This window comes from Musca domestica, unplaced genomic scaffold (assembly GCF_030504385.1).
Source record: "Musca domestica strain aabys unplaced genomic scaffold, Musca_domestica.polishedcontigs.V.1.1 1, whole genome shotgun sequence".
NCBI lineage: Eukaryota > Metazoa > Arthropoda > Insecta > Diptera > Muscidae > Musca > Musca domestica.
In genome coordinates this window covers 15560733-15572608 of record NW_026712114.1, presented here as the reverse complement: position 1 = coordinate 15572608, position 11876 = coordinate 15560733, and the positions used below count along the sequence as shown (strand labels likewise).

General features: G+C 38.5%; 1 protein-coding gene across 1 annotated transcript; it reads left to right on the top strand.

Moving 5' to 3' along the window:
• The first annotated feature begins 1152 nt into the window (after nucleotides 1-1152).
• On the top strand, nucleotides 1153-11174 carry LOC101890756 (aminopeptidase N). The gene is made up of 5 exons (XM_005179398.4): nucleotides 1153-1730; nucleotides 6495-6650; nucleotides 6725-7199; nucleotides 7269-7507; nucleotides 9590-11174. The coding sequence occupies exons 1-5, from the start codon at nucleotides 1198-1200 to the stop codon at nucleotides 11109-11111; spliced, it is 2925 nt and encodes a 974-aa protein (XP_005179455.2). The 5' UTR covers nucleotides 1153-1197; the 3' UTR covers nucleotides 11112-11174.
• Nucleotides 11175-11876: the final 702 nt, after the last annotated feature.

Genomic DNA, 11876 nt, shown 5'->3' with positions numbered 1-11876 from the left:
AAGTTGCTATGTTGTAAGTTCTTGCGCTTTTTGGAATTTCAATGGCTTTAGCTCGAGCTCATTTTTCAATATTTGCCGAATGGAATATTGCGATATGATCAGCTCACAAGCCATGTGTGGCCATTGCGACGCGGGTATCGATCAAGTCGCTTCTTTACTTTTCGAACCATTTCTGCTGATGTAGCTGTTTTCTTCCCTCCACTTCCTTGACGTCGGGCTACGCTACAAGTATCACGGTAACGAGCGATGGTACGAAACACAAAAGATTTATTCACATTTAAATGCTGGAGTGCTCTAACGATAGCCACTTGTGGTTTTCCGGCCAAATATAAAGAAATCAAACTATCACGCTTGAATTCCATCACGAATAACTTTTTTTTCTGGAAGATTCTCACCAAAATTTTGAGCTGTCACTTGAATAATTTTAACAGCTGTCTGACGAGTGGCTTAGAAATGACAGCAGTCTGAAGTTGGTTGAGGTTTGTTCATCTCTCCCTGTATATTTAGCTGTAAAATTTTCAACAAATTTTGTGAATTTATTTCGAATTCACAGCAACGTGGCGGAGTGCGCAAATAAGGGTAACATCTGGGCAGGGTTCCATGACATTATTTCAAGAACGAAAACTTCCTAAATGGATGTGGATATAAAGTCACATGGTGGGCCCGGCACGACTATAGCTTTTGTTTACGTGTTTACATTTCCTTTTAATGGGTTATGCAGCTCAAGCACTTCCCAACATATTGTTGGGGAGCATTCTTGGGTTAACAGCAGCATCTTCGAGGCCCTCAAATATAATGGCCTCTTGATATTGGGTGGTATTTTGAGAACATCGCTTGCAAAACACAGGGGAAATTTCGACATATTACACCTAAGATAACATTGTTTTCTCGCTAAAAATATCTCCGATCAACATTTATTGCAGACGGTTATCTAACAACCACTCAGATTTCTTAATCGAATAAAAGAGACGTTAGTTATATTAGTGCTATTGGAATATTAGTGCTATTGGACTGTTTGCGGGCAATAAAGTTAATTATATCCATATCTGAGAATTTCAATTGGATTTTTTTCCAAAACCGGGCTACGGTTTATGGCCAATAGTTTATTGGTAAACAATAAAGAGTGCCGAGATTATAAAATGGCCACAAGTCTGGGGCCACCATCAATGGCATGTTGCAATTTGGCCGTTAAACAACATGCATAGTTTTGTCGGTTTTCCGTTCGTTGTCCTAGCTGCCTTGCTGCTGGCAGCAGGACCTGCCCGCGGTGGTCTGCCACCAATGTACCGTGAATCGGGTAGTTTGGAAATGCCAAACGATAGTGATAGTGATACTCGTGCGGATGTTTTGAATTATCGTTTGCCCAATAACACCCTGCCCCTGCATTACGACGTCGAATTGACCACCAATGTGCATAGTGGTGACAAGAAATTCACGGGTGTGGTTAAAATTGATGTAACCATTGTTGAGGCCACCACCACTTTGGTTTTGCATCATCGACAATTGACCATCAAATCGGCCAAGATCCAAAGTTCAAGCTCAGCGGTTAGCGAGGAATTGGATTTTGAGTATGAACTTCAACGTGAATTCCTAACTTTGTCGCGTAAGACTCCCGAGAATTTCCCCAAGGATAGTAAATGGACAGTGACAGTGGAATATGAAGGTCAATTACGTACCGATATGGGTGGTTTCTACCTGTCGACATACACTGATGCCGATGGCAATGAGAGGTGAGTAAAGTGACTGAAAATTAGAAGTTTGTGTTGGGGGTATAATAAGATTGATTGGGTCAAAAATTATGTAACACCTTCAAATATTGGTCCCCGACATAGGAAGCTATATATGCATCATCCTATTTCGACGAGCTGAGTCGATCTAACTATGTATGTCCGTCCGTCCGTCGATTCTCACGGAATTAAAAATAGAGGTATGGATAGAGTCAAAATAGAAACTTGTTATTTTTGGAGATGATCGCAAAATATGTAGCGGTTGAAATGGACCAAACCAAAAAAATTTCCTGAATTTTCTTTAATGACCTCAATTATTAACCAATTGACGCGGAATTTAGCATAAAGTTAGACTTAAGGGCTAGGAAGAAGCCTTTGTCAATTATTAACCAATTGACGCGGAATTTAGCATAAAGTTAGAGTTAAGGGCTGGGAAGAAGCCTTTGTCAATTATTAACCAATTGACGCGGAATTTTGTATAAAGTTAGAGTTAAGGGCTAGGAAGAAGCCTTTGTACGGGCGTCGGACAATATTTAGCGGGTAATATAAGTATATATCTTTTGTCGAAAATGCTAAACCGCGATTATTTTTAATGCCCGCAAAATCACAAATACATCAAAAGATCACTTCCGACTATTGCAGTGATGCTGATAGGCAAGATATCGGATATAAAGGAAAATAGGTACAATATATATGTAAAACAAATGAATGTTAGTTATTTCGCTTATAAGTCAAGACCTGCTGGACTAATTTTCATTTCAATTCAGAATGACCTCTAGCCAAAAAAGATAAAATATATGAAAATCACCTAAAAATATGACAATAAAAAAGTGAATATTTTTTGTTATGTTTTTTTTTTTTTTTTTCAATTTTTGTCATATTTGTGTATCGCAGGCGGATTTTTAAATTTGAATTACAATTTTGACGAATAAAAACCAATAGATTGTACCTATAGACTTTCCCAAAAAATTAAGTATTAACGAAGATTTTGTTAAATTCGCAGGAGAGAGAGTTATAAAATATTTTGGGAAATATTTTCGCGGTATTTTGGCAATAGTGACATGGGTATGTAATGGAAATAGAGATTTATTTTCACTAGTGACTTCTAGAGGAATTTGAAAACGAACAACCTTGGCTTTGACACTAACCCTCTATAAAAATGTTTGCGGTATAATTTTGCATAAACTCCCGCAAGCTGTAAGTTCGGCCGGGCTGAACTTTGAATACCCTTTGGAATGAACTGGGCCATTTTCAAAAAAATAAAATCCATTACAAAATTCTGTTAAAATCTTAAAAATACCGAATGTAGCTGTTATATTTGGTTCTATACGACGACGTGGACCTGCATAGGCAACTTCTGTCATTAGCCATTATAATATTTAAATGCGAAACTTGAAAAAAAATCTGTGAATAATGTAGCTAAAATCATCTAAATACCGAATATAGGAAGGAGCCATGGGGGCTATAACAAAACGTGGACCTGCACAGACACTTTTCTGTCATAGGCTGTAGTATCCATTACGAACTTCAAATACCAAAGAGGAATTTAAAAAAGAATAACCTTGGCTTTGACACTAACCCTCTATAAAAATGTTTGCGGGATAATTTTTCATAAACTCCCGCAAGTTGTAAGTTCGGCCGGGCTGAATTTGAATACCCTTTGAAATGAACTGGGCAATTTTCAAAAAAATAAAATCCATTACAATCATTCTGTTAAAATCTTAAAAATACCGAATGTAGCTGTTATATTTGGTTCTATACGACGACGTGGACCTGCATAGGCAACTTCTGTCATTAGCCATTATAATATTTAAATGCGAAACTTGAAAAAAAAAAATCGGTGAATAATGTAGCTAAAATCATCTAAATACCGAATATAGGAAGGAACCATGGGGGCTATAACAAAACGTGGACCTCCACAGAAACTTTTCTGTCATAGGCTGTAGTATCAATTACGAACTTCAAATACCAAATTTTAAACAATTCCAGTGAATAATGTCGCTAAAATCATCAAAATACCGAATATTGGGAGGTACCGTAATATTGCGGCTGTACAGAAACGTGGACCTATGCATACAGTGTTAAGCCACTGGAGCTAGAACCTATTATGAGCAACAAATACCAATTTTTAGACAAATCCCTGGAAAAATGTTTCAAAAATCATAAAAATACCGAATATCGGCCACTGGAGCTAGAACCTATTACGAGCAACAAATACCAATTTTTAGACAAATTCGAGGAAAAATGTGGCAAAAATAACCAGAATAATAAATATCCGGAGGTAACATTATGTGGGGGCTATGCATACTACATTCCGCCACAGAAGCTAGAACCTGTCATGATCAACAAATTCCAAATTTTAGACAAATGCATATTACGTTCCGCCACAGAAGCTAGAACCTGTCATGATCAACAAATTCCAAATTTTAGACAAATCTGTGATAAAATGTGGAATATTTGAAGGTACCGTTATATGGGGGCTATACAAAAACGTAGGGGCTAGAACTCATTATGTACTACAAATACCAATTTTAGAGAAGTCCGTGAAAAAATGTGGCAAAAATCACCAACATACCGAATATCGGGAAGTACTGATATATAAGGGCTATACAAAAACGTGGACGTATACATACAATGTTTAGCCACCGGAGCCAGACCAACAAATACCAATTTTTAGGCAAATTCCTTGAAAAATGTGGCAAAAATCATCAAAATACCGAATATCGGGAGGACCACTAGACTAAAAGTTTCGCATGCATTGGTTGCTTTCCCGATGGTTCCGGTGGATTTTCCCTTCCAAATAGCCAATTCTATTGTGCCAAAAATGAGCTTCGTCACTGAATACAACTTTTCGTTAAAAAAAGTAGATTTTCGGGCATCTTCTCAAATGCAATGCGCTGTTCGTTGCTAAGACGATTTAGGGTAAAATCATAGGCCAAACTGAAGATGCTTGTCAGTTAAATAAAACACGAATTAATTTATTCATTCGATATACCCTACAACACTTTGTGTTGTAACACCTCGAAATATTGGTTTCCCACATAGGAAAGTATATATGGATCTTCCTATCTCGCCGAGCTGAGTCGATCTAACTATGTATGTCCGTCCGTCCGTCTGTCCATGTTAATTTGTAATTACTCTACAGGTCGCAAGTATGGCCCGATCTTCACGAAATTTAAAATGTAGGTGGGGTTAAGGTCAGAATAGAGCCCTATTTCTTTTGGAGATGATCGCATTATATTTAGGGGTTGAAATGGACCAAAAACTGAAAAATTTCCTGATTTTGCAGTCGCTCTACAGGCCACAATTATAGACCAATCGAAGCAAACGTCAGCATGGGGCTAGAGCTTAGGGCTGGGCAAAGAAGCCTTCAAATTTTGATGGTCATCGGGTAATATTTAGTGGGTGAAATAGGCCACAACATTTGTGTTAAATAAAACTCAAATTTTCTATTAAACCGCGAATATTTTTAACAGCGACGAAATCACAAATAGACGAACAGGTCAATTCTGACCGTAACGTAGATGCCGGTAGTAAATATGTCGGTTATATATAGCGAAATATATACAATGTGTATGTATAAAGGAAGGGGATGTTAGCTAGAATGCTTATATCTCAAGACCGATTTGGACCGATTTTGACAAATTTTGTCCAGAATGTCCTCTTGGCATAAAAGTATAAAATCTGAAAAAATCGCAGAAAAATATGCCAATAATGATGTTAATATAAATTTTGATTTATTTTGTGACATTTTTTTATTTTTTTCATTTTTTTATCGCATGCGATTTTTTCAATTTGACTTATAATATTTTGCAAAATTTTTCCACCTTACAACACAGGTTGGGGATATTATATAAGTATTGCAAAAATCGGCCGATCCTCACGAAAATTTCTACAAGGGTAAGGTTGGACTCAGAAGGGCTAGGCCTATTGTTTTCAAAGATGTCCGCAATATATTAGGGGGTTGAAATGGACCAAAAACTAATTTTTTTGCTGATTTTGCAGCCGTTATAAAGGTCACAAATAGAAACCAAAGTACACGAAATCTCGCATAAAGTTAGAATTTAGGACAGCAGGTACAATGGACCACTTATTTGGTGTGAAAAAATACCAGCATTACTCACAAGCGATATCTGTAATACGAACTTCTGGCTTTTTTATGCTGATTTCGTTGACGAATAGTCCAATATTGTTGACAAGCAAATTATATGGATGAGTCTAAATTTGAAGATGCAGAGCGGCTTCTTGCTTTTGGAGATGATCGCAAAATATTAAGGGGCTCAAATGAACCAAAAACAGGAAAAAATTCCTGATCACACAATTGAAGCCAAACGACACGCCTGTGAAGAGAGTTAAGGACAGGGAAGAATTCTAGCATTTTGGATGACCATTGGATTATATTTAGCTGTAAAATGGACTACAACAACTAACAGCCCGACGGAGTGCAGAAATATTGGCAAATGCCCCTAGTCAAAATCCTATTTTCAAAAGCGAAATCTTCCAATATGGATTTGGACATAAGGGGGCTTCTAACATATTGTAGTGTTGTAGGGTATAACATAGTCGGCCCCGCATGACTATAGCCTTTGCTTACTTGTTTTCATTTACATTTATTTATGTATTCATAGATTATTTATTTCTTTATTTATCTAGATTTTTTTATTTTATTCAGTTTCTTATTTTTGACCTTCTTCGATTTAAAAAAAAATCCTTTCTCTGATATCCTTAATAAGATTTTGAAATGTTTTTGTATATTCAACTCCACAGGTATCTGGCCACAACTCAATTTGAAAGTACCGATGCCCGTCATGGTTTTCCCTGTTACGATGAGCCCAACAAGCGTGCCACCTTCACCATTACCATTAATCACAGTCCCACATACAGTGCCATTTCCAACATGCCTGTTGATAAAGACGCCTCCTCGTAAGTTACATGAGCCTCCTCAAAATGTTTCATCTGCACACAAAAAATATCATTATTCTCTCTCTCTTTCACAGTTCGGGAAAAACGGTTTTCACGAAAACCGTTAGCATACCTCCCTATTTGATTGCCTTCATTGTCTCGGACTTTGTCTATACCGAAGGTGTTTTGAATGGGGTTCCTCAGCGTATCTATTCCCGCCCCGGTACCGAACATGAACAAGAATGGGCTTTGGTTTCGGGTATGCTGATTTTGGAACGTTTGGCTGAGTATTATAACGTTAAATATATGCTACCCAAAACGGATCAGGCTGCCATACCAGATTTTTCGGCCGGTGCTATGGAAAATTGGGGCTTGGCCACATATCGTGAAGCGTACATGTTGTACGACAAGGAAAAGTCAACGGTTAACACACAGACCAATATCGCCAGCACCATTGCCCATGAGTATTGTCATTATTGGTTTGGTGACTATGTCGCCATTGAATGGTGGACTTATTTGTGGTTGAAGGAAAGTTTCGCCACCCTCTTCGAATACAAGGCTACAGATGCTGTAAGTGGGATATATTTATATATATTTTTTTAGAGTTTTTGTCAATGTTGATGTTTATTTTTGTTTTAGGCCTATCCAGAATGGGGTATTTGGCAACAATTCCTCACCAGCTCCTATCAATCGGCTTTGGTGAACGATGCAGGCAATTCTCCCCGCCCCATGACCCATTACGTACAAACTCCATCAGAAATTAGTCGTATTTTCGATACTGTTTCCTATAGCAAAGGTGGTTCCGTTTTGAATATGTGGAATCATGCCTTGACCGATAAAGTTTTCCAAAGGGGCTTACACAACTATTTGGATACCAAGTAAGTATAGATGATGTTAAGAGACCAAGCCAGTAACACGGTCAAAAAATATTAAGAAATATAAAATAAATTCAAAACTATAAAAAACTTCAAATTCGAAACCATGATGGACAAAATACAGGGGGAGATGAAAAAAACTGCAACGAAGTTCAGATAGCTGTCATTTTTAAGCCACTCGTCCGACAGCTGTTAAAATTATTCCAGCGACAGCTCATTATATTGTTTACAAGCGTACGAAAGCATTTTGGCAAAATTTTCCAGAAAAAAAAATTATTCGTGATGGAATTCCAGCGTGATAGTGTGATTCCTATATATTTGGCTGGAAAACCACAAGTGGCTATCGTTAGAGCACTCCAGCATTTAAATTTGTCTCGTACCATCGCTCGTTACCGTGATACTGGTAGCGTAGCCCGACGTCAAGGAAGTGGACGAAAGAACACAGCAGCACCAGCAGAATTGGTTCGGAAAGTAAAGAAGCGACTTGATCGAAATCCGCGTCGCCGTGAAAACCGAAAAATAGCTTGTGGCTGAACATATCGCAATATTCCATTCGGCAAATATTGAAAAATGAGCCATTGAAATTCCAAAAAGTGCAAGAACTTACACCGCCACTGAAAGAAAATAGACTCAAAAGAGCAAAAGAGTTACATCCCTTGGCCGAAAGTGGTGAACTGTCGAATTTTGGTTTTATCCGATGAGAAAACATTCGTTGTCCAGCAGTTTGTAAACGAACAAAATGATCGTGTTTACTTGCCAAAGAGGTCAGCTGAAAATGTGCACCTTCGGTTGGCCACCAGAACTCAAGCGCCACCCATGATGATAGTGTGGGCCGCCATAACAGCCGATGATCGTTCTCCGCTCATATTAATCGACCGTGGCATCAGAATAAATGCCGAATATTATCGCGAAAATATTCTAGAGGGTGTATTAAAGGATTGCGCTCGCAAAATTTTTGGCCGCAGACCTTCGACATTCCAACAGGAAATGAGGTTCCTCGCTTCATTTCCAGCGCACTATGGTCAGCAAAGTCTTCGGATACCAATCCTTTGGACTATTGTGTCAGGAGTACTTTGGAAAGCATAGTTGGCATTAAAAAATACCAAAGTGTCGATCACCTTAAGCAAGCGTTTCGCCGGGAATGGGCCAAAATACCGTAGAGCAACATTCGGGCAGCGTGTGACGGTTTCATTGGCCGTTTAAAGGCAATAATTAGTGTCAAAGGTGACTAATTCGAACAAATCTAAACTTATTCTAAAATGTGATGCTATTTCCGACATTTTTCGCCTTCATTCTATAAAATTTTAAAAATTATGGCATTTGACTTTGTTGCAGTTTTTTATCTCACCCTGGCAGCAGCAGGATTTACACTCGCAATTTCTGTGTCACATTTTTTGGTCTCACGAGCCCTAATGGCTTCATTGTAATCCCTTCATAAAAGTTATCTCGGATTTGTTGTTGCAAAATGGCTTAATCCCTTTATTGTCGTTTTTATAAAAATAACGTTAATTTATTAGTGGAGAATGATGGTAATGTTTATCAAGGGGTAAGGCAGGGAATACCTAGATTTCGGAAAGAGCCACCAATCCTCATTTTATAAACATTTACATCTTTCTCCACTTGTATGCTTCTACGTTCTACCTGAACGAAGTAGCATGACCATATAAGTTGGTTTTGTCTGTAACAACACATAAATGCGGCTGTAAAATTTGTAAATAACTTCTGGGGAGAATAAGTGCGGTTGTAAGATTTAGAAGATTTTCCAAAAGAATTTTAGTTTTATTTAATTTTTTTGGTTCCTCTTCTATTGAGCTTACGATCTCGTCACTTGGGTAAAAAATTTTTTTTTGTCATAGAAGTTATTTTGAAAATAACTTCTGAGGAGAATATCCCAGGCAAAAAACAAGGGAACTGATGAGGATTGGTTTGGTTGACTCGGATTTCGAAATTTTCGACGGCTATTTACAGCTTGTTTATTTTTAATTTCTATATTTTTAAAATAAAATTCTAACGTATCTTACAAAAGGCATGTATTAAATTATCTTCCCCCTCTCTCTACCCCCACCCCTTTCCTATCTCTTATAGCCAATATAGCAGCGCTGTTGAGGAAAAACTATTCTTGGGCATTCAAAATGCTGCCAAGGAATTAAACTATCCCATTCCCGCAACTATCTTGGACATGATGAGCTCTTGGACTCGGCAAGGTGGTTACCCTTTGTTGACGGTGACCCGGAACTATGAAGATGGTTCGTTCACCGTTAGCCAGCAATCTTTCCACAATGACGAGAAAACTGTAACGCAGAAATCCTGGTACATTCCCTTCAATTATGCCCACAAATCGAAACCCGATTTCCGTGACACCGAAGCCAGCCACTATTTGCTCAATGTGTCAAGTGTGAGAGTCGATGCCAAGTTGGGCAAGGAAGATTGGCTTATTTTGAATAAACAATCCACCGGCTATTATCGCATTAACTATGACGAAGAAAATTGGAAACTCATTATTGAGGGCCTGAACAACAGTCCCTTCAAGATCCATCCACACAATCGTGCCCAGTTGATGCACGATGCTTATCGATTCAGTATCTCCAATCGTTTGCCTCATTCCATTCTTTTGGACATGTTTACCTATTTGCCCCAGGAAGATCAGTATGCACCCTGGACCACGGTCAATGGCATTATCAATGTCTACAATCGCTATTTGAACGGTGATGAGAAATACAGCGATTTTCAGAACTTTGTGGCCGAAATTGCCACGCCCATATACGAAAAGTTGGGTGTCAATGACAATCCCGGCGAACAACATTACCAGAAAAATACCCGCAATGTTGCCATCAACTTGGCCTGCCTGGCTGGCGCACAGAACTGTCTAAGCGATACCAATCAAAGGTTAAGGGATTGGCTTGAACAAGGCACTCCCATTGAAGCCAATTTACAAACCCAAGTCTATTGCAATGGCCTAAAACAATCTGCCGATGATGTTTTCTCATTTATGTTTAACCAACTTATGGAGTCCAAAGATCAAACCTTCCGTCGTGCTCTTATCTCTGCACTGGGTTGTTCGCAAAATGAGAAACAATTGAAAATCTATTTGGAAAGTTCCATCGACAAGGACAACAAGTTAAGTACCCAAGAACGCACCAGCATTCTGAATCCGGTGTACTCACGTGGATCTGTGGGTGTTATGGCCACCCTTGATTTCCTCGATGAACATTGGGATGAGTATGGCAAGGTGAATAATGGTGTGGGTAGTAATCCCTTGGACAGTGCATTGCGTGGCATAGCTTCTTATGTGGTCAACACCGAACAAGAAACCAGACTTTTGGCTTTGGTTGACAAGGTCAAGACGACTGCCCATGCGACCAGTACCTTGGAGTCCGCTGTTAAGTCCAACATTCAGTCCAACTTTGAGTGGTTGCAGAGTCATCGAGACCCATTGATGAACTGGTTCTATTCATACAACAAGAAGGATGATGGCAACGGTGGCGGCAATGACGGTGGCAACGGCGGTGGTAATGGCGATGGTGGCGGTGATGGCAGTGCTGCTATTGGGGGTTCTATTATGACCATTGGTTCCCTTCTGCTCTTGGTTATTTCTCGCCTATATTAGACCTCTTAGACAATAGCATAATTTTAGAGAACACCAACTTAACACCTTTTTCTGTGGTATGCGAATATTACGAATTTCTTACTTTGAAAATAAAATAATTTTTTTTTTCAAATTTCATTTGTAGTTTTGCAATATTTTTGTTTTCCTGTAACAATAAATTGTTGCCTAATAGGATATAAAATATTATTTATGATCGATTATATAGTAATAAAGTTGTCGCTGAACGATAACAATGCAGTACAAATTCGTTTGGCGTCAGGTCAAAAATAAGAATGGTAATCATCAAAAAAAATATATTTTTTATGATTTCTATTATTGGTACTCAGTGTGGACTAATGAAAAACAGTTGGAAATTATATAACCCTGTGCGATACAAAAATAATTAAAACAAATAAAATAGTATCAGTCGGTTTCGTCGACAGATGTACAGTGTGAGATAAAAAAACTGCATAATAATAAATTTTAAAATTTTTTATACCCTCAGCCATATGGGGTATATATCATTTGATACGGCCAAAATGTGCCTAGTCGAAATAATGGTTTTAGACCGTATGTCTCTTTGGACCAAATCCGTTTCAGAACATTTGGAGTCGATCTGGCAACGTCCGTCCGTCCGTCTTTCTGCCTGTCTGGCTGGCTGGTGCGCACGATAACTCTCGACGGGAGTATCTGACTTGGTCGAAACTTGGTACATCGTAATATTTTTGTCAAAATTAGATCGAGTTCGGAGATGGGCAATATCGGTCCACTCTTTCTGGTACCTCC